This window comes from Calidris pugnax, unplaced genomic scaffold (assembly GCF_001431845.1).
Source record: "Calidris pugnax isolate Ruff unplaced genomic scaffold, ASM143184v1 scaffold349, whole genome shotgun sequence".
Classification (NCBI taxonomy): Eukaryota; Metazoa; Chordata; class Aves; order Charadriiformes; family Scolopacidae; genus Calidris; species Calidris pugnax.
Window position 1 is genome coordinate 2,287,951 of NW_015091088.1, and position 23,626 is coordinate 2,311,576.

The 23,626-nt window shown below is 42.8% G+C and overlaps 1 protein-coding gene across 1 annotated transcript in view; it reads left to right on the forward strand.

Moving 5' to 3' along the window:
- FRAS1 (Fraser extracellular matrix complex subunit 1) overlaps positions 1–23,626 on the forward strand; it is a 181,759-nt gene that overhangs the window by 60,337 nt on the left and 97,796 nt on the right. The window contains exons 3-13 of the mRNA XM_014957844.1: positions 2,630–2,737; positions 5,160–5,252; positions 7,088–7,247; positions 7,844–7,977; positions 10,673–10,756; positions 11,391–11,492; positions 11,596–11,787; positions 16,002–16,091; positions 17,820–17,967; positions 20,213–20,356; positions 20,677–20,811. Coding sequence (XP_014813330.1) covers positions 2,630–2,737; positions 5,160–5,252; positions 7,088–7,247; positions 7,844–7,977; positions 10,673–10,756; positions 11,391–11,492; positions 11,596–11,787; positions 16,002–16,091; positions 17,820–17,967; positions 20,213–20,356; positions 20,677–20,811 — 1,390 coding nt within the window. The remainder of the gene's footprint in view (positions 1–2,629; positions 2,738–5,159; positions 5,253–7,087; positions 7,248–7,843; positions 7,978–10,672; positions 10,757–11,390; positions 11,493–11,595; positions 11,788–16,001; positions 16,092–17,819; positions 17,968–20,212; positions 20,357–20,676; positions 20,812–23,626) is intronic.

Below are 23,626 nucleotides of genomic sequence, written 5' to 3' on the forward strand. Positions count from 1 at the left end.
ATATAAATAGATACATCAAATGGTTTTGTCATACGGGTTAAACGCCACTTTTTGCTAGCGGGTCATACGGGTTAAACGCCACTTTTTGCTAGTGGAAAGTTATTAGGAGTTCTGGATATTACCATGGTTTTAGGAGTCTTAGGGTGGATCTGAGTATGATAAAGGTTTGTTAAAGTGAGCAGAATGAGTTAACTCTGATGTGTGTGTTAGCCAAAGCTTGCCACCCACGTAACTTAACCTGAATTTATTCTGTAACTGCACCATGAATCTGCTGGCAGAGATGAAGTCAAGCTTCCTGTCGTACAGCTGCAGCCACGTGTATGCCAGAGGAGAACCAGCTGTGTTACCAGAGCAGAAGTTTCTCTTTGTCTCGTTGACATCTTGCCCCGAGGGGCTGTACACTTAACTGCCACCTCTTGCTGTACTAAGGTTGGTGTTGCCACCATCAGCACGTTAACAGAGGATCTCCCTACACTTCTGATGCTGCCGGAGTGTTCGTTACCTGTGTGTGAACCTTGCCATGGGAGAAGAGCACAGTTTGGTATGAATCAAATGCTCTTGTAAAGCAGTGAAGAGACGCAAGGATTTGTTTGCAGTATTTCTGGTTATCCCATTGTTTCCAGTTTTCCTGCATCGTAGCCTAAGCCATTTTGCTTTGACAAAAAGCACATTTTCAGGGGGGAGGCAACTGGCCTTTTCCACTCGACAGCCAGCCCTGGGTTCAGGATGGGTCAAAGAAGAGAGAACCTTTACCAGTGCTCTCTTCCAGTCACTCAGGTGTGGAGGAAGCTTGCTTAGACACCTATGAATGGCCTCTCTCCATGGCTTGCACAGCCTGGTTTGAATTACACCACATTAAGTTTTCAGAAGAGCACAGCAACCGGCAGCTTCTGTGGGAGTACCTGAGCAAGTGGCCAGATTTTTCAAGATTTTTTTGCTCTCATTAAGCAGTCTAACGGGCCTTTAAGGCACATTTCAGTCTTTTATCATTATGCTTAACATTTTTAGTAGTTAGCCCTAAATGTGTTCTTAGTAGTAAACTGTTAATCATCTTTTCATATCTTCATTTCCCTAAGTTGTACTTCGCACTGTGAGTAAATTGACTTACTGGAGTAAATCACTACATCATGTAAATGAGTAGCAAAGTCTGGTCTTCTTTCAAGTCAATTAAAAATGAGGTTTAATGGCTTGAATAGCGTCTCTCTGTACGAGACAGGAAAATTTCTTGTATGGCGTAAATTTAGAGTAGTGTATGCACAGGGGCGGTCTAATGAGAAGGAGTTGTTTAGATGAGAAACTGATCTTCCTCTTTCCATTTTCTTTTGGTGGATTTAATTGAAGGCTTTTAAAAACAGGTAATTAAATGTGAATGTAGCAGTTGGATCATTCAGAGTGCCTCTGTATGTAGTTACTGGTTGGTTTTTTTTTTTGACTGCCAGAGAAAGGATACTTAGCATGGGTGAAGGGACACTGCAGAAGAACTGAGTGCAGGCAAGACATTTTCATAGGAAGTGGGGTGACAGACAGGCTCGGCTGCTTCTCTGGGGTGCTGCTGCTGGTGCTGTTTGATATCAGGATGGCTGGAAGCCAGTGTTCAGGAATAAAGAGAAAGAAGGCTTTGTTTTCTAAGTATCCTACCGGAAGTAATGAGTCCCAAGTGGCTGCTCAGACCTTGGAGAAACTGGTGGGAGGGAAGGAGAAGCCTGGCAAGTGTCCAAGCAATGGGCTGAGGGCCTGAGCTGCCTTCCGAAAGCATGGTGGCGGCGTGGGATCATGACCTCAGCACGGAGGGAATGGAAAGGGGTCAAGCAGGGGTGGTGAAAACCCTTGCGAATTAGCTGTGGGTGTTCCAGTTGGGTGCACTGATCGAGTGGTGGTGACAGCTATTTCCAAATCTTTGGGACTGTCTGCTTGGTCAGAGTCCTCTTTGTGATGTTTCGGAATAAATGTGACCAGGTAGAGCCTGTTCATACCTGGCTGTGCATTCAGCATTTTTGATTAAATCAGTTTAATTGCATCTTAGGCTCTTCAAACCTCTCCCTCCATCATACAGCCATGCGTAGTGAGAACGCAGTTTACATCATGGTTTTGACATGAAAACTTTCTATTTCCGTGACCCTGCAGACTGAAAATTCTGAATGGTGGGTTCAACAGCATATGGGGTTCAGGCATGTCAATATTTGCCTGCAGTCCCCATCAGCTCACGGGGTGCTGTACGGTGCCACCGCTGTCTCTCCAGGCGTGGGGCAGCCTCAGGGCTGGCTCAGCTGCCTCCACACAAGCTGTGGTCATAGCAGTAGCTGCAGTTTGGACAGCCTGAACTTGATTATGGAGAAGTTTCCCAGAGATGCTGTGATCGCCTTGAGTTTATTGGAGGTTAAGTCCTATTGATAATCAACTCCAATGGCAAGATAATTTGCTGTGCATGGCCTTGTCTTTCAACTGTGTATTTGACTGAGTGATTAGTACAAAGTTGTGCCTGATAAGTGTGTGGGAGGGAGGGGGGTCTGTTGCAGACTTTACTCTTCCAGTCTCTCTATATTGAGCTATTTGAGCCATTTGCAGTTGTGTAAAATAGCAAATGCGTTGTGCTGGATGGGTCTAGTTTAAAACTTATGTTTATTTGCAGAATAACACAAGTTGGAAGCCAGATTCTTGCCAAGACTGCCATTGCCACAGCAATATTGTCACCTGTGAACCTATCGTCTGCAAACACCCTCAGTGTGACTTTCAGAAGGTAAGGGGCTGCAACTGTCCAAATGCCAGGTGACCCGTTCTGTGGGAGAAATGTCACATCACTCTGGAGTTCCCAGCCTTCCCCAGCTTTAAGCCCCTGGAGTAGTTCTGTCTCAAAATGCTTGTTGGGTTCCCCCACACTGTGTTACATGTAAAGGAACGGTGAGAGCAGTTAGGGTAGTTGTTTCTACAGTCCCTGTGGAAGCAAAGCTCCTCTTGGATGAAGAGGGACACAAAAAGAGGGGGATGCAGCATGGGGTGTTCCCCTGGAGAAACTGGTAGAGGGGAGCTGGCTGCTTATCTTTGTACACTGGGGTGCCAGCTGCCCTATCAACCTTCTGGGCTCAGCTGCCTCCCTGCAGCTCCCTTTGAACCCGAGGGTCTGATTCACGGCAGGATTAGGGGGAAGCAGGAGGGAGCGGTGAAATGCTGTTCCTCCTCCCAGGGTGTGTGTGACTGCCCAGGGTCAGGCACGGTGTCTCTGCCCTTTCACTTCTCACCGGTGCAAACCTGTGCAGGAAACACACAGGCAAAACCCAGCGGGTGAAGCCTTAGTCTCCTTTTCCACACTACAGCCAGCAGCTCGGTGTTGGGACAGCTTGCAGGCTGTCTGTGCCCCAAGGGCAGCCTGGTCCCCCAAGGAAGCCCCTGAACTGGGTTTGGACCTCCCAGCATGAGCCCAGCTTTGAGTTCACCCTTCGTTTGAAGGTGGAGCTGGATCTCCCTCATACATGCAGATGGACGCTTTCCACTCTGATGAACAAAAACAGAGCTGAGATTGTCTTGTCTTTCAGTTTCTTCTGCCTTGTGGTGGCTGTTGAGCTTTCATTGTCTCCTGTTTATATTTCTCTGTCTGAGCCTTCATTAATGGTTACAGCTAATTGCCCATGGAATTGGTCTTGCATTAGCATCTGGATTACTGGGGTAGTATGCGTGAATGACAATGAAAATTAGTGTTTTAAAGAGGCACTGCCAATATAATTATATGGCTTTATGAAGCAGGTTAAAATGTTTTCCAATGTGTCAACATTAACAAGGAAATAATTTTGTTTCTTTCTGGTTTTCCCTGTTATTATCACTGTGTACTGATTAAAGCAAGACTGAAATACTAGCAATTTTTATGCTAAAGAGGAGAGAAGTAAAAAAAAAGAGTGCCCTCATGGCACACCAAACAATGAGTGGACTAGATAAGATGTTGTTGTTCATTTTACAAAATTGGATAAATGAAAAGGTGGCAACTTTAAAGCTCCTAAAGGGAAATAGATTTATAGTGTGAAATGAATCTGACTGCTTGACACAAGTAGTCTTCAAGACAAAGACTTCAAGTGGTCCATAAAGGTCTGGCCATTTAAATGTTGAAAAGGATCATCAGGGATCTGAGAAGAAAAAGTTCTCGTCGTCCTTCAAGCATAAACAAACCACTAATGAACAAGGTCAGAAATCACCATCCGTCTCCATGGTTTATTTCTTGTCTGCTTATTGTGAGATTTATGCTAATATTGCTGATCTTGTTTACAGCGACAAGGCATAAACAAAACCAGGCAGTCTTTGCAAAAAGCATACCCAGTGGTGTTCTAAAAATTTGTATGTAAAACCCACTGCTGTGCATACCAAATGCTTTGAGTAGGTGGAAAATCAGCAAACATTATTTCTTTTGTGTGAATCAAAACAAACCAGCAACCAAGAACAGTTTTGCCACAGCAGGATCACGGTTGAATAGGGTTTAATGGTTTAAGCTAAATGAAATACTTAATTTTGTTTCCCACCTCTTAAAAGCCATGGCTTGAAAGAAGCCTTGAAGTGGGAAACTTTTTGGTTTGAAAAGTCAAGAGGTTTCTTTTAGAAAACAGAGAAAGAAAACGTGTGACATTTCAAATGATTCTGGTTGCTTTTATCATACAAATAGAGAAGTGAAAGGTAAGACAATTTTTTGGCATCGCAGTGTCTTCATTTTTTATTATAACAAAACAAACGACAACTCCCTTCTGAGCAGGAATCCCTTACACAATGGCCGTGCCCTTTCAGAGTGGAAAGGATGGAAACACTGTTGCAAACTACTCAGAAACACTGTTGCAATATTTTGAAGAAAGTGACCGCATGGATAAAATTTTTCTACCTTTCACTTTGTGAACCTGACGTGTTCTTCTCTGGTTTTGGTTTTCTGTTTTCTCCCTCTCCAGCTCCCATGCTCACACAACAAAAGTTTGGTACTTTTATTGTTATTAGCTGTTTATTTTTGTGTATTATAGAGCAGACTGATCCCTTTCAACAAAGGGATGTGGTGTAGCAGCATGACATATTTCCCTTAATACATTTCCTCTCTAAACTGAGAGCACTGGCTCCAGCAAGGTCCCGTGTCTTTACCTTCATGTTAAAGTCTCTATTTCACGTGAAGTGCTTATTGGATTCTTGTATCTTTTTAGGGAGAAGTGCTCCAAATAGCGCCCAACAAGTGCTGCCCTGAGTGTGCCTCCCGAGCTGAAGGATTTTGCCAGCATGAAGGACGGATCCACAGCGTGAGTCCTCTGTCCTGTTCATTGGCAGGGACAGCCCTTTCCAGTTTTCAGATCTCTGTTTGGGTCATGTCAATGCTTAACTGACATGCGGGAGAAGGGTACTTCATGGGCTTATATTCTTTCACTATCAGATAACGTAATATAACAGGAATTTGGTTGACAAGGTTTGCAAAAAGGGAATTTTCCTGAGAAGTAGTGTGTCCTGGTTGGCATAAGCAGAGAAAGTTTCCCTCTCATTCATTCACTTTGCTGTTTCTGTGGATGACTGAGACAATATAGTAACGTTAGAAGGGGAGCAGAGTACATTGAGCTGGACGTATTACCTGTCCTGAGAGAAGGCTTTTCTCTCAGCAATAACCTATGCTGGTAGAGATTGATTGCTGTTGTGCATTTTGTAGTCCTGAATTATTCAAGAAGCAGGTTCTAGGATGTGGTTTCACCTAGGGAAGCTGAAAGGCCAAAACAATAAGAATAAGTGTCTACAAATAAGAAAAAAAATTAAGATTAATGGGTAGTAGTTAATGAATCATGTCAAACAATAGGCAAATGTAGAAAAATGGCTTAACAGTGAACTCAAGTCCTGTGTCTGGTCTCTTAAAGACTTTTCTGTTCAACAAGAGGCAAGTCAGGTCCAAATCTTAAAAAATATGCTAAAATGTTCAGACACATTTGAATATCTTGACACCTGAGATGCATGCTGTGACCTTCTGTTTCAGCATGACCAGGGATAACACATTCATCGTCTTCTATTTATTTTTGCCTTTGATTTGGGTGATACTATCATACAATATATCATACAGTGCAATGTAATATCATACAATATTTTATTTCCTCTTGTTGTTGCCGTTGCTGCATTTCTGTGTGTTGTATTTTTGGTGCAGCTTTTGTCTCTTGGCTCTCTGTAAGCCTATTCTTTGGGACACAACTCAGGTGAATGAGTAGGCATCCCCACAGGGATTGCAGGCATATTTGTACCTAGAGTCATATGTCACACCCCAATTCCACTGTGGGGTGGTCATTAAACCGTTTTTTTGTCAGCGCAAAGTCTCAGTGTGATGGTTGGCACAGATTTCCCAAAGGAAGAAGTTTTCCCTTTTGTCAGTAAGCCACTGTAATGCTTTATGACTTGACCTTCATTCTACAGCTATCTAGCTAGCAACACTGGTCATAGCAATAGCTCCTTCAAAGAAAATCTGTATCCACTACCTGGCATGAGCCTTTTTACTCCCTGCGTAATTCAATACCGCATGTTTTGTAAAAATTAACATTCTCTAGACAAGACTCTAGAAAGCATTGCAATACACCAACATGTTTCTTCTTGGGGCCAATTTTTTCCTCCCCGTGCTTCAGGGTAGAGGTACTTGTTTCTGCATTAATGAATAATCAAATGTAATGAGATTTTAATGAGGTGTGTTAAGTATGTTGGGTGGATGGTGTTCACCTGACCACCTTGTGGTCACGTGTGCGTTGGGGCCCATGGTGAGTATTGCTCTAAAGAAAACACGTCTCTAAATTGAGAGTTTGCCCTACAGAAGCTGTAGTGGAGAGGGTATCCAGTAGCCTAGGTCTTCTGGAGTGGGTTGTTGCTGGATGCCACTCTGCAACAGGAAGGAAAATTAGGCTGATTGCCAGGTTTGCTACTTTACCAGTGTTAAATTACTTTTTGCTCCAAATGTGCAGCCAGAAATAAGGACGATCATGTGGGCCTGCAAAAGAGTGAAGTTAACGCTAGTCTAGGGGGGGGCTTAGAAGGGAGAAGATGCATGTACAGGTCTCATTGGCAGGTGGATTCATGCCTGTGTTTTCTGTGCCTTTGGTTGTGTTGTGCACTGCAGCACGGCTCGCAGTGGGCCAGCTCTGGATGCGTGCGGTGCTCCTGTGCCCACGGGAAGGTGAACTGCAGCCCCACGACCTGCCCAGCCCTCACGTGTGGACGAGGGGAGCTGCAATACACTGCTCAGGGATCCTGCTGCCCCAGATGTGTGGGGCTTGGCGGTGAGTATTACATGTGAATGGGACACTGCCTTCGGTGAGCCGAGCAGTAGGTCACTGGAAGTCTCCTTTTAGTCCCAAATCTGGAAAGCTTTTCTTTTCTTGTTCAGTTCTGTTGGGAAGACACTGGCGTCAAGTGTGTCTCTTAATTCTCTTTATGTCCTGCTACCATATTCACATTTTTAACTACTTCATCCATAGGCCAAGAGGAAGTGATAACCTTTAAGCAGTGAGCAGATGTGCCTAATAGGTCCTTATTTTGGAGACTAAAATCTGGAAAAAAACAATGCAGATATTTCCTATGTAGTGAGGGTACCTTTCCTTTGACACTTGCAGACTCAGACTGCAAATTCCAAACATGCCTGAGCTATCGGACACCTTTTCTCATAGAAGTCCAGTGGGACAAGTGCATCCAGAGCTCTTAATTCACAAGTCTAAAGCCCTTGAAAACTGGTAGAATTGTTACTTTCTTTGCTTGCTTTGACAAATGAGAATTTTGAATTCTGAGATGCACAAAATCTGTATTTTAATTATGGATGATGGAAAGAGATTAAGGGACACTGGGAAAGAAAATTACCCATTTTTTTCATGTCTCTTAGAGCCTTGCATCTTTGATGGAACCTTGTTCCAGGATGGTGAGGACTGGCGCCTTGGTCGGTGCTCCAAATGTGTCTGCAGGGACGGCGTGACCCAGTGCTTCACAGCTTCCTGCCAGCCCCTCCTGTGCAGCCAGGTCAGCACCCATCGGCCGTCTGTCTTTCCCTTGGCAAGAGCCACTTCTCGTGCAGGTGTACAAATTAGCAGGCAAACCTTCTGTGTGACAAGTGGGCGATCTGGAGGACCGAGTTTTGGTGTGTGGAAATGATGTGGAGTGGCGGTTACGTCTGTCCATACACACCTGCTGTCTGTCTCTTCCCCCATGTCTTCTTTCCCCACCATTTTACTCTTATCATGTCTATGCTGGCTAATCAAGCACAAAAAAAGAAACTGCTTTTTGTTTTATACTAAAAAAATGTGGGTTTGTTCAGGAAATGTTTTTATTTCTGTGAGAGAAGGAATGAAAACACAATATTTTTAATGGGGGTTTATCTTCACAAATTTCAGTGTGGTTTGCAGCTGAAAAGTTTGGGTTGCTGGTCTTGTTTACTCTTTTTTAAAATAAGAACTCTAAAAATACAATTGAAAGTAGTCAAATGCGAGTGAAATTCCCCATTTGACTTAAAGAGTTTAGAAATACAAGACAACTTCAGCTGAAAGAAAAGTCTAAGATCAGTATTCGCTTATGTTTAGTTGTGTTTAGAAATCAACAAAGTCCAAGTTTAGTCCAGTTGAGATAACCAGGACATTTCTGTTTCCAAGGTCTTTGCTGTGGACAAATGATGAGTTCTCAGCGCTTAGTGATCAGCCCAACCAAAACACTGCAAGATTATATACAGTGTTAACACAGGGGTTAGTGAAGGCAGCAAACTATACACAGTACTCCGCACCCTGTACGAGTGACTGAATTTTTTAAATCCTCTTTGTTATGTTGGAAGTGCTTAAGGGTGTGACTTCGCTCTTTGGATTTCTTTCCATTGGGTCCATTTTACCAGTTTTCTTGGGCACCCTGGTATACTCCTTTACAACAGCATGTCATGCTAAGTAAGTGCTGGAACTGCCTACCTGGAAATGTTTTAGGGGATGCTGTTTCCCAAGTACTTTTTAATCTATTTACCATCCTCCAGTGATGAATCCAGAAGCTCCCTTGAAATGTTGTCTCTGGCTGAGCATGCCTCCCTATAGCACTGAGGAAAACAAAAGCAGTAGTCATAAACTTTTTTTCCTGTTGATGCTTACCAAGCTTTCAGTTACTGGACCAGATGTTTGTGCAATTAACACTTTTTTTTTATTTTAATAGAAGGAAAACCCACCTGTTTCTGTGTGTGCTAATTGTGTTTTGCTGTGTTCTGAGATACACAATTAGTATTCATTGACTAAGTATACTATGCATTAAACCAAATTTATGCATGCTTTGGATTTCTCCTTTCCCACTCCAAATGGACTGATGTTACCTGCTGACTGATTGCACTAATGTTTAATCAGCTAATCATTAGGATTTAATTTGTGGAAACAGAAACGACTGTGTTGTTACTGTGATGTGTCTGAGAATAGTTGGCTGACAGCATCCGAATTAACGCAGCAGAAAGCCAATTCTGACAGCGTTCCAGATATTTCCTACCAAGGTGCCTGGTGGAAGGGACATTAGCAGGATGTGCAAGGACGCTGTTCTGCTGCCAATCATACCTATAATTTTCTTGCGTGTGCCTTTATCTCTGTGACTTTCTTCATTCTCCACTCCCTGTCAATAGCAAATACATAAATTCTCCCAGTATTAAGCTCTCATCTTCCATCTTTCAGATAACTGTGCCCTTCCCTGGGTCCTGAGAGAGAGGAACTTCAAAAATACTCGTTGCATGCAGGAGTGTACCTGAATGTCCCACCACATATCCCACCAAAATCCATGAAGTAATTTTTTAAACTCTGCTGGGAAATCTATCATTGATAACTTTTTTTACAAAGTCTTCCACTCTTTCTTTGAAAGCTAGTGATTTGACTAACAAAGCAGATGAGATAATAGTGCTTAGCATTTCTACAGTAATTCCAGTCCAAAAGTCAGTCTGCTGGTCATCCTGAGTGTCAGTCCAGCCCAACCCACGACACTGAGGTGGCTGGAGAGAGGTGCTCGTGAACAATACTATTCCAAATTGTTGGGTGTATATGAAATTGCAGCAGGGGAATTACAGACGCCTTTTGGATGGTTGGAGTTGAGGCATGCAGGAACTGTTATATTGATGTGAAGTGCCAACCTATTCCAGTGTGATTTAAATCAGTCATAAAAAAGTTTAAATTAAGGTAATCCAGCTTTAAGCATAATTTAACACCCGTACAGGCAGTTATGCTGTATGGATTTAACTAAAGCAGTGCAAATGCCTGAGAGATGGCGAGTGTAAATCACACATTCAAACCGTCAAAATGGAGCAGTACCAGGAAAACAACCTCTTCTCTCCTCCATCTCATGCTTTACTGTGCTTCTCTAGGTAGCTTTATGTATACTTTTTTCTTTCTCTGTATATCTGTGTACCTGAATATATGTACTTTATCTTATGCGTGTGTGTGTCTTTATCCATGTCTATATTCCTGTCTATGTATTTGGACCTCAGTTGCCATCCAAAGAAGCCCAGAAGATGAGATGAAGGAAATATTTTTCTTTCTAGCTTTCTACATTGCTCTCGTGCTGTGAAGCCTGCCCCCAGATACTGGAGCCAAAATGAAGCCTTGAGTGACTGTGGGTTATCACACTAAATGCCTGGAATTCCAGGCGGTGATGTTGAGCCCCATGTTAACTGTTCATCCTCTTATTTTACCCGTCTCTCCTGCTTTCTGTTTAGGATGAAGTTGTGGTTATGCCTCCTGGAAAATGCTGCCCAGAATGTGTTCCAAAGCCCTGCTCGGTGTCAGGAAGAGTGTACCAGGTAACCTCTGACGAGCCACGCTGAAAGGCAGCTGTTCACAGGTGCTGGCACAGGTCTCTTTCCCTTCTGCGTGACATGAGCCTTTCTGCCAGCCCTGATAGCTTAGTACAACTGTTGCTTTTTTTCTTCCTGGAAAGCCAGAAGAGTTGAAAGAAATGAGGACTAGATAAGAATTTGCTGGCAAGCAGCAAGGTAGTTTGCAGGGTGAAGCAGATTAGGTACTTTCTTTTCACACTTTTTTGAAGGAGGAAAGCAGAAAGTGCTGGTGAAGGTCAAAGTATTTATAGCTTTCAGTGTATCATCTGGAATTAATATAATGCATTATTTAATGAATGTATGTAGATGGGATTTTCTGTTGATGACTGTTTTTTGCTAATAGTAGTAGTTAAGGCCTTACCAATGTCACTAGCTTACAGTGAATGAGAAATACACACCACAGTGTCATCTAGACCTCATACCTCTTCTTCCCCTTTGCTGATCGTGTAGAGATGAGCTTTTTTTAAAGAAGAGTTTATTACCAGATGCAGACATGCAAAAGGAGCCATCATATTCCATAAGCAGCATAGATTTCTGGGAAGAATGCAGTTATTTGTGAAGAGTGCTTAACAATTACATACATGTTCTTTTGGAACAGCATGGCGAACAGTGGAAAAAGAATGCCTGCACTGCATGTGCTTGTCACAGAGGGGAAGTCAGATGTCTGAGAGAGACCTGTGACTCTATTAACTGTGAGAAGGTAGTTAAAAGTCATTCACCTCTGATCCCCTGGCTGCACGTGTCACTGTGCCCGTGCCAACGGGTTCAGGCAGTCCTGCTCAATGGTTGCTGATGTTTTGCAGGGGGAGAACAAAGTGCAGCGTCCTGGGAAGTGCTGTGAGGAGTGTGTGTCTTCCAAGGGCAGCTGCTTGTATGATGGCACCGTCAGGTACCACGGTGAGATGTGGAATAGTACTCGCTGTGACTTCTGCATGTGTGATGAAGGGCAAGTCACTTGCCAGGAAGCAGAATGTGCCAGAGTGGAGTGTGCCAAGGTAAGAAAGATTTTCTTCTTTCAAGGTGTATCTGTCAAGTCTTGCGACTGTTTTTTCCCCCTTTTTTCTCGACTGACATCTTCAGACACTTAGGGAACCTGCCCATCTCTTGGAGCTTGTTTTGTGCAATTACCTCGAAAACACTTTTCAGGAAAGGAAAGTAAACTTTGGATTTTCCATTGAAGGTTAACTGCTCAGTAGGCTTGTATTGTGAAGCAAGCCAGTGTGACTCAGTGACTAAATTAACTTGGATTCCCTCCCACGCTGTTGTCTGCCTGCTAAAATGGAGGGTCAGACACCCCAGAGGCTTCAGTGACCACCGTGGGGAGAGACATACAGGTCAGAGGCAGTTAAAAGTTTAAAATGTTCCTTCTGCCTTCATTCTCTATGCTACAGGGGACTTCAGTAGGGTAGTTGGATATGGAAGTCGGGGTTCCACTTTTCTCCTTTTTTTCCATTCCATTCTTGGCAAGGGAATGAAACTGGTAAGGTATTTTATTCCCAGTGCTGTTTACTCCAAAAGCAAATCTCCCCCCAAGGTTATGTTACGTTTGCTCTATAGTGGATGTAAAGAATGCATTAGATAGGGTTGAATGCTTCACACACAGACAAGTATGTTTTGAATTGCATTTTTGCAATGGGATAAGACTTCTGTGGTGTTTGTCACTGCATCTGTTTTAATTGGTGGGCTAATATGTGCTTTATAGCTATTACTCCACAGTGTCAGTGAAGAGAAGGGAGGGAATTGTAGCCTTCTCAGTGGCAACGCTTTTCTGGCGACCGCCTGCATGCTAAATCTTGAGTAGCAGCACCCTCGTGTTGTGTCTGAAGTCCAGCCAAAACCTGGACGTAATGTGTTCACTGGATTAGATTGTTTTAATGAGTGTTCAAAAAAGTGAGAATCCACGCACAGTGTCCCAAATGATGGTTATGCAGAGAGAATGTATCTAGGAATAAAAGCATGTGCTTCTTCATCTGAGATTGTGCCTTGTAAATAGCAAAAATCCATTGAGTGTGGAACCCAGACTCTTGTCACTGGTGTAGTACTGCTGGTGATCATCTGACCTTAAACTACACGGAGAGATTTTGCTGTGTGGAAGGTCGTGGTTGTCATAAAATCTTTTACGCTTGCATCTGTTTCAGTCAGCTTCCTGCATGCTTATGGCTGTAAATTGGATCATTTACATTGATGATGATGGCATACTGTCATGGCTCAGCAGGGAGGATTATTTAATATTCATGCTCATATCTTGGGTACTGACAAAGAATCCATTATTCAGAAAAGCCAGGGATATTTTACACAACAATAGCTGAAGATGTTAATGTGTAGGGTTCAAAACTGGGGAGTTAAAAAGTGTGCAGCATTATCACTCGTCTAGCAATTTTTCAAACTCAGGCTCTCACAAGTAACCACACACCTAAAAGCCTGAGAAACTAAAAAGTGGTATTATTTGTCAGAGTATGAACCGCTGCAATTTTGAATTGAATGAAACATGATTGCTAGGAGGACAAAAGGAGGAAGACTGTCCTTTGTTGTAGATAAGAGTTATGGGCCCACTGGGTAAAAGGTATTTGCCCAAGGATTTATTATTCTGCATGGCTTTCCTTAAGATAAACTAGCTTCCTCAAGTCATGCTCAGTCAGAGTTTACCTTAATAGTACAAGGTGAGTATTAATTAATGACAACAAAATATTTATTCAAAGAGCAAATAGAAGATTTCCTTTTTCCTTTGCTTTTTCCACTTTGAGTTGCAGGTCTGTTTTTTAGGCACCTGCATCAATAAATCAGAGCTGATGTGAAGCTAGGAGCATTTGAATTCATCTCTTCATTAAGGCATTATTAATTTTCTGGTCACATCGTCCTATTTAAAGTGTAATGAGGCCACAGATACGAACTGCAAATCCTAGACAGCTCAACATAGTATAGCAGCATTACGTGAGGGTAGAGTAGAGGTTTAGCTTATAAACCCTTTCAAACAAACCTGATATTTATTTTATTATTTATATTTAGCTTATAAACCCTTTCAAACAAACCTGTCCAGCAAACTGTCAAATGAAAGCGTCTGTGGTGATTCTGACCTAATCTTCAAAAAGCCGTTTTCAGCAGGTTACTGATGAGCTAGGAATACAAGTTATGTGGCAGGCTGGGATAGCTATGGATGTGGGTGCGCTCAACCAAAACCACTCAGGCTGTCAGATCATCAAATAATCCTGCTGGAGGACTTGCCAGCACCCCAGCTAAGTAAGGCCACTGGTGATGATGTTCAGAGGAGGATGGGTCATGGGGTGCTGGCAGGATGCTGCAGCCTGCAACCCGAGCAGGCTGGTGATGGACCATTTCTGCTGGCAGCCCTGCCAGCCCTAGAAACTACAGGATCGCTTAAGAGAGAGCCTGCAGGGTGCTGTGTGGTTACCATACAGCCCCCCAAGCCGCAGAAGTCTTTCTGGTGTTTAGAAGAAATGGACCCAGGGTGTTGAGAGTTACGGATGGTACGTGTGGATGTAGGTGTGTATGTGTTTGAGAGAGAAGGCAGAAAACATTTTTTCCTCATTTCTGCCTCCCAGCCCATCCCTGCCTTTCAGTGTTCTCAACTGGAATTTGATTAATCTCACTTGAGCAAAACCACAAGTTATCTCACAGAACTTCTCCCTTTTCTGAGTCTTGGCAGAATGGCATGGTTGCATTTTTTATTTTTTTTTTTTTGTTTGGCTAGGCAGGCCATTTTCCATGGCTATACACCATCTCCTATAGTGTATGTTTCTGTGGGGGTGTGGGGATGTGGGCAGGGATGGGGATGGGAGAGTTTACATACTAGTGACATGTGATCCAACCACTGTCAAGGGCATTCTGAAGATTTAAGAGCAAAAATCTATAGAACTAGCAGAGAGGGGGTTAGGCTGCATGTGATCCTCCAAGACTAAGAACCATACAGTTTCTTCTCTCTTACCCATTCTCAGAAATGCAGGAGGGTTGCCAGAGCATGGCCTGGCTTAGTTGTTCCACCTTGGTGAAACTCACAGTGACCAGTTCTGTTACTGCCCTATCTATGTCTAAAGTAATTCACGTACACAAATTGGTGAGCATGCCAGTGTGGCCCAGTGAAATACATCCTGCGGTGACTGCTGGCACAAGTGCCCAGTGTGTAAATCAGCAAAGCTATTTGGTAAACTTGGCGCTTGGCTGAATTTTGTGAGCCATCGGAAGAAAGCAGCAACACGCTGAAATGGAAACCAATGTGAGCTGCCTGATTTCATTGGGTATGGGAGCATCTCGCAAACTTTTAACGAGCAGTCATGACTTCTCTGTTTGTCACAGGTTTGATCAGCCTGGTTGAAAAGTGATGAAGATAACGCCCACTGAGATTTGGGATGGGGATTAACGCTGACATTTAATGGGCATAAGTTAAACAAGTGCTCAGTGCGTATCAGGACCAAATCTAATTTAATCATTCATTTGTAACTTTTTAATTGTAGTGGTTTTGTATACATATGTCTTACCTTGCCTATGTTTACAGTGTGTGAGAATCTTGTCCAGAAAACCTACTCGGGTCAGAAAACCAAAGCTGTTTCCCTTGAGCTGTGTCCTGGTTCCCTGGGACAGAGTCTCCCTCTTTTCTAAATACTCAGTTTCACTTGGGCACAAAAAGTTGTGACGAATTAGGGCACTTTATTCCCTTCTCCTGCTGCTAAATTCTTATCTTCAAACTGAAGCTATTTAAGTGGAATCTGTGCAGTTGTACAGTTGTAACAAAGAGCAGGCTTTTTCCATCTGGGATAAATAGAGCACGTGGTTTGAAATTCTCTTGGGAAAAAAAAAAAAGAACATTCAAAATGAAGGTAAGTTTCTATGCATTGAAATCTTGACAGTGGTCCAGTAAAATCCTAGTGATCTACAATAAAAATATGGCATTCCTATTCTTTGTGCTTGCAGTGGATTATATTGGGGGGGTCTGTCTTTGTGGGATTTAGGGACGGAGTAATGGCCTTATCTCTGAATTCTGTGGCCTTTTCTAAGGTTTGTTCTGCAACTGCAGTATTCACTAAGCACATTTTTCAAGCTGTACCTACAGAGATGAAGTAGGATAGAGAGAAGATAAGGTGAAATTAGATATTGAAGATTGCATTCCAGGGCAAGAGCTGTTCTGCCTCTGCACTCCGCAGTATTTTTGGTGATGATGTTTCCGTTTGAATTGCTGCAACCTTTCTCTTCACAGGGTGAAGAATTAATTCACTTAGATGGGAAGTGCTGTCCTGAATGTATCTCAAGCAATAGTTACTGTGTTTACAAAGAACATACCAAAGCTGTGAGTATCCTGGTACTCTGGAGCACGTAATCGTGAGTTCTGCTTGTGAAGGTTTGGAGGGACTGACTCTCCTGCTCAAGGTCTAAGAAGAATATTATTTGCAAGTGCAGCAGAAAAATAATCTATTAATATTGTCTGCAGATTGCTTTGACAATTTACAGAATGCACTAGTTTATAATGTATGCATCTGCTGCAGAGTTTTAAGTTTGCCTTGCTTTCCTTTGTGCAGTATAATCAATCATTTCCCTTTAATATTTAATCTGCAGATTTCATGGAGTTAAAGATGCCTGACTTTAATCCTATAAAGGCTACAGAGCTGTGGCAACATATAGCTATGGATCCCACTGATTATAATTTTTACTGCAACAGGAGTCCATTATTTTGTAAACGTTTTCAAGGAACTTTCCTCCTGAAGTTAAACAGAAAGGAAACATTAACTAGCTTGGTTGAAATATGCCAATATAGTGGACTTTTCATTGCTCTGACAGATGAGGACTGGAGCTAATCACTGCTGTTTGCTAACAGATGTGAGAAATGGGAAGTTTCATACTATTTTTGTTGTGGTTTGTTTTTTTTTTAATGCCAACACTTCCCTTTATTTCCTCCGATCTCTCTGACCCAAGGGAGATAAAACATATTAAGGTGTCAGGTTTAATCCCGTTTGTGCTTCATCCATTTTAAGAGAGGAACTGGCACAAAAATGTCATGGGCATTTCTCTCTTTTCTGCTTTTTGGCTTCCTCATGTGGCACCAGCAGGGCCCCAGCTGCTGGGGACAGCTTTGGTGGCCTTCTGAGCAGAGCCAGGCATGGAGATCACAGGAGGGGAGCAGCGGGTGCAAGATCTCCTCCTTCCATTGACGAGTAGAAGTACAGGTGTCAGGTTCAATGGGTGGTTTTGAAGAAGATGATACCTCTTCATCCCTGTGGTGTTTCAGCCAGTTCTCAGTGATGGAAAACAAGGCAATAGAAGAGAGGAGGAGAAGAAATAAAATGCTGTGAAGGTTAGAAATAGATTTAAACTGTGACAAAAAGGTCATTATGCAAAGAGATAGACTCAGACAGAGGACAGATCACAGATCACTGTTCAGGTAGAGAGCAAATTCAGGCACTTGTTAGCAGGCTGTGGAAAAGAATCACAGAATCTTCTAGGTTGGAAGGGACCTTAAAGATCATCTTGTCCAACCGTCAACCTAACTGACAAAAATAGACACCCGCACAACAAACAAGAAGCATCACCATCACTAAACCATACCTCCCAGCACTATATCAACCTGTCTTTTGAACACCTCCAGGGATGGTGCCTCAGAAGAAGTGGACAAGTGAGGCAGCAAAATTTGGGGACAGGAGAAAATGCTTTGAGTCAGAGCAAATGAAGGGAGGTGAAGAAGTAGAAAGGACGTACTGCTAACTGAAAAACCCCTGCTTCAGGGGGAGTGCCGAGAGGGAATGTGTTCAGGTGTTCACGGGCCAGGGACTCTTCTGCCTGGGCGCTCTGCAGGCTGCCCTATCCTGGAAAGGCAAAGAGGGCAAGAGGGTTAATGGTACAGAGAGGCACGTGGTCCCATGTCGGCAGGCCTCACGCTGAAACAGTCCCAGGAGTGTTTCATTTACTGCTAGCACTGGTGTAGCACTGCACTTTACCCAGAGATCTCTGTGCACTGCAAAACCCCTTTGTTCAGGGCCTCCCCTTCGCTGCTGATGCCGGCCCTTCGGCCTTTCCTTTGCAGAACGGAGAGAAATGGGAAGAGGGGCCGTGCGGAGAATGCCAATGCCAGGATGCGGAGGTGACCTGCTTCCAGCGCTCCTGCCCGCCCTGCCCAGCAGGCAGCCTGGCTGTTGGGGTGCAGGGTGACTGCTGCCCCCACTGCCAGCCAGGTACGGACCCGGGGGTCATCGTTTCCTACCACTGTCACTCCTGCTGGGTGGGAGCATGTGTGTCGCATGCACCTCCAGCATGGGGCATGTTCTGGCATCCCTGCCGCCCTCGCTGATACCTACGTTGAGTTTTGTCTTGTCTTTGGTTTGCAGTTGCTAATTACCTGGTTTCCCTATAATTTAATTAGGGTTCTTTGAAAGGTTTAGGGCTCCATCCAAAGGCTCCCCCTGACTTTCCCTGGTTTAAACGATAGCTTTCTTTTGGCAAAAGAGTTTCTCCTTGAGATTGGTGTTTTGGAAATGTTTTGTCTTTTTCTTTTTGCTTCAACGTGAGTTTTATAAGGCAGGGGACTTCTCCTTTCTGAATCCTGACACGGGTTTGGGAATTTATAGGCTCCTGATTATTTCTTGGGAGTGGAAATAAGAAAGAACCCGCTTACACTGTTATGCCACAAGCTCACCTTGGGCTGAATTGCTGCCAGTTAATAATTGTTTGGAAAAACTAGGATAGCCTTAGCTTATGTGCTAATTTTGCATATAAATTTGGTTTTCTCCAGGATATTGTAGTTCTCCATGATTTACATTTCATAGTCAGTAGGCTTTAGCTGTGGTTTCCTCATTTTTCATATTGGTAGCTCTTCTTGTTGCAATCATATAACTTTGTTTTTATCAGAGTGCTCCAGTTAATGTTTTATCTTAGTAAAAAGAAAATAGCTTCACAGCTTAATTATGCTGTCATTTGCAAGAGTGCCTTGGCACATTTGCCATATTAATGTTTTAAAGCTTGTTATTTACTGCATGCTAATAAAAATGCAAAGCACTACAAATTGAAAAGTGAGGAAAATGGGTTTTAGAACAGTTCAGATAAAATTATCCTAGATTTTCAAAAGGGAAAGGTATCTGCACAGGCTCCTAAGGAGGGGACAGATAATAAAGTGCTCTCAGCTGTGTTCTCCTTCCTATCAAGATAGCCTACTGTGTACTCGTTACCCTTGACAATCTGATCTCCTCATTTAACTTCTGTAATGGTAGCATTTTGTAAAATACAGGATTTGAAGTCATGGTATTGGATGTACAGAGCCAAACCTGCATTTTTGTGTCCTAAAAGATAAATGGAAATTTCATTTACTGAAACCTGTTGTTTTCCCTCTGTCTGTTTCTGTGTTGTATTGGATGGAATGAGAAAGAAATGTAAAATCCAGCCTGCAGCAGTTCAATCTGTGAGCCTGGAGCATCAGTCCCTATCGTATCTGCTTCGTTAAAGCCAGTAAAAAATTATTGCTGCCTCTCAGAAACGTGCTGGGGGAAGCAGGCAGAGAGAATCCATTCATTCTCAGCCGACGTAAAGCATATATCCCTAACTATAGCTGTATTTATGTGAAAACGAGCAAACATGACCTCTGACTGTGAACATTTGCGTTGGTGCAGAGGGAATTTTTTTGTACCTAGAGAAAAACTGTCCATTCTGTACATCTCTGAGTAGTGAGTTCATTGTCAGACTGGAAAGATGGGGCTGTATATACCTTTGGAAAGTTATTGGAAAGAAATGGATAGAGACAGAGCCTCCTATTCATTCCTCCTTTTTATGACTGTGGAACCTTGCAGGGTTATTTAATGTAAATGAAGGAGAGTTTTCAGCATTGGGTCTTTTTTGCTGACTTGTCAGGAAGGAACTGACATCTTTTCTTCCAGCAAGGAAAAGTAGCTCAGTAGTAAAGCAAAAGTAGTCCTTCTCTTGGCATCTGTAGAGAGAGCAACCATGCCACTTGAGAAAATACCTGTGGTCAGAAACTACTTGTTACGGTGCTGTGGCATAAAGCTTTTAAATGGAGGGAGAGCGGTCTGCCACCGGTACTCTGACTTGGCATGGAAACGGTCTTATTGCAGGGCTTGACTGAAGGAAGCTCAAATTCACGTTGTTTCAAACCATTAATTCCATATGACTTGTGACTTCTATTGCTGAGAAGCCATGTGGACAACGAAAATCCTTTTTATCAATAGTCTAGAAAATCTGAATCTGCGTAATAACTTCTCACATACTAGGATACAGCCATATAATATTTAGCCCCTCTCATGCAATCTTGGGGAAAAAAAACACCAAAACACTGCAAAAATAACACACTTTGAACCACCAACAGAATAAGTAATGAATTTCACTTTGATTTTGGAGTGTGCATTGTTTTGTGCCTTCCTGACTGAAACCACTGCTGAAGGTCTTTGCCTTTATGTCATCTCGTTGTGCCAGCTGAGTGCCACCCGGACTGTTTGACCTGCTCTCAGTCCTTGGATCACTGTAACGCCTGCCGCGACCCCAGGAGGCAGCTGCAGGATGGGCGCTGCGTGGAGATGTGTGAACTGGGCTTCTACCAGGATGGGGGTACTTGCTTAGGTAATTTCTGCAAGGGGTTATACCCTGACAGATGACTGTCTTCTCTGTCGCGTGCTGGGCTTTTGTTTGTAGGATCCCACAGGCTTATTATAAAGGGAGGGCCAGGCTTTGTCTGGAAAAACATTTGGGTCCATACTGAATAGTAACCATGGGCTTAAGACTTCAAGGGGTTGCAGGTGGAAGCCCCTAAAAAATGCAAATTCTCAAAATCTTTTGCCAACATGAGGCAAAATTGTCTCTTTTATCAGAACAGGGGAGTCTTGCTGCGTCAAGGCGTTTGGGATTAATACGTCTTTCTTCTCCATTCTTTCTCTTGGAAGCCTGCAATGAGACATGCTCAGCCTGTACCAATGGATTTGAGTGCTCCTCGTGCCAGCCATCTCTGCTAATGAAGAACGGGCAGTGTGTGACTTCATGTGGGAAGGGATACTTTCAGGATCAGCTCCTCTGCACAGGTAACTCAAAGCAAAAAAGATTGCCATATTTTGTGGTAGCAAAAGAGCAGACAAAAGCTGCTATTAGATATACTCTCTGTTGAGGGATCTGCTGTTGACATAGGTGTTAATGTTCACCCTAGAGTAAAGGAAGGAGTGAACGGAGGAACTAAGTCATACAGTGTAAAATTGATTACTGCTTGGGGAAATATTCATTAAAATTCCTCAGTGGATCAGTTCTGTTGGTCTAAAACCCTCTGCTTCTGAACACTGCAGTTTTTCACCACTGTCCTCTTTTAATTCAGAATTCTGTTTTTGAAGTGTGACTGTGGTTTTTGTGCTGTTAAGGGTACAGAGCAGGATGTATGCACTAATTTTACTAAGGATATAACACCCTGAGCCATGTCTGGCAATCTGATCCTTGGGTTTTTCTTTGAGTTCAGCGCAGACAAGCTGCAGCTGCTAATGCCAGACTTTTCAGGAGATGGTGCTTTGAGGTGTGTGGAAATTTGCCTGGAGGGATGGGGAATTGATAGGACCCAGAAAAGCTCACAGAAAATACTTTTTGGAAAAGTCTTTTGCTTTGTTTTGCCGTTCACTTGTTTCATATGGCGCTCTTCCTGAAAGTTGATTGGACTAACTGTTCTCAGGAAACGTATTTACAAAGTAAATTAGTAATTCTATAAAACACCGAGATAAGTCTAAATCCTGTATCATAGCAATTAGAAAGACTGAAAATAAGGTTGGGAAGTTAAAGTTTTCTTTTCGATGGAACTATGATGGTGCTTTTATGAGCTTCCCCTGCTCCTTTGAAGTACTTGTACTTTTCCCAAGCTGTAAGGCAGCTGCTTTTTCATCATGACAGTTTAATTGTTTTCTCTAAAGGTAACACTTCTCTCCTCTTGATGTTGGCCTTTTTAGAAGGCTTCTAATTATTTCTGCAGCTCTAGTTCAGCAAAGGGGTGGAGCAAATGCTTAACTTCTTGAGCCATCTCTTTAATTTCTTCGGAACTAGCCCTTCTGCTTACAATTAAATACAGGCTTGGGGCTTTTGGCAGATTTCAGGGGAAAGCACTTCAGATTATAAGTCCAGCTTCCTTTTCTGAAGTGGTTTTCCTTGAAGAGCTGACCATTCATTTCAGGTTTTGTAAGTCTGAAAAACCTCTGTCCTGCAGCAGCGACTATAGACTAGGGCCCCATTGTGCATGTATAAATAGAAAAAAAGAGACCCAGTCCAAAAGAATTTATAGACTTTAAGTATCACATAATCTTCTACTTCATTTGGTTTTATTTTACCGTTTCCTTTCCACCTGCTCCCAGTGTTTTAATTGGCAGTGCCCATATACTGCTGAAGCAGTAGGGGAAAGCTAATATTTCATTTTATTGGTGGTTTGTAGATTACTGATTGTACATTCCATCCAAATTTGCAGTCACGCATGCCTGTAGCTGAAAGTTGCTGGGAAAATTTGTTCCTATTTCCTCAAGGGAATTAAACCAATTTGCTTTAGTTCTGCCTGGCTGCATTTTCTGCATAAAGTCAAACCAGTGGAGAAAGTCTTAAATTTCAGATACGGTCCATAACTCATTGCCATTCACTCTTTCTTTGTATCCTCTTTATTTTTACAAATCTCTAATCTCATTGTTCAGACGAGCCTTAGACTGTTCAGAAATATTTTTCTCATAATGGTTTTAACATCTACAATGGGTGGGTTCCAAAATCACAAAAAGGATGAACTAGACTGTGTTAATTGCTATAGTTCCAGTAAACTCCCTCTTGAGGAATTAGTTCTGGAGATGAAAAAGACCTGTAAGACCAGGTTTCTTACTCCATCCTATTGTTTAAACGTTGTTGTCTGCATTATAACAAGATACAATGAATTAGTCTTTCCTTTTGTTCGTTGTTTATACCATCTGGTGTAATTGAATCTATTTTGAGTTTTGGAATACAGTTGTTTGATCTCTGCCCTATTCTAATCTTACACCAGGGTTGTTTCCTACCCCCGGCCCTCCACCTGCTTCTGTAAAGTATTAAACCATTAAGAGAAAATAAAGTTGAGAATAAAAGGTAATAGGTTTGGTTATGTAGCAGTGTGTTTAAAGATCATGGGTCAGTTTGTATCAGGCTTAGAGCAGAGTGGTAGATGAAGTCTTCCTTGTCAGAAACAGGCCGTGGAAACAGTTAAGAAACACCCCACCAAAGGCAGAGCAAAGGGAAGCAAAAATAAAAGATGTCTTCCTGGTAGAACAGAAAGGCTCAAAGGACTTGCAGTGTTCAGGGCTCTCACTGCATTTTTCTAACTTAATTATTTATGTTTTCAAGATTATTCAAAAGCCTAGGCAGAACTCAAGTGTTTCTGCTTTGATCTCCCGAAATGCGAATGTTGAAATGTGTAACTTGACACTAACAGACCCAGCTCACTCTCTAGCAAAGCACTTCAATTTTTATTCATGACCTGTTGTTATTCTCTGCTGTATCTGGCTACGGAGGCTCACCTTGAGGATAAACAGCTGAACATGACTGAGCTGAGCTTGTCCAGCTCATGGTGAGGAGGACACGTTAGAGGTGGTTAATGGTACCATGTGGCACAAAGTGGTTGGATCCTATCTGTGCTTTCCCAAAACCAAGCAGTGAGTTCTTACTGTGTTCTTTCTGGGATGCCGTTTGCATTAGCCCTCCTGCTGGCATCAAGCCTGGGAATGTTATACCTGTGCTGATGCAGATAAGAGACACTTTGGTGGGTGGATCTTTAACTTATTCTCTGACTTCCTGATCAATCATGAAAGAACAGAAGCATCGCTTTGCAGGACCTCTCGTCTTCTAAAAGCTTGGGCTTGT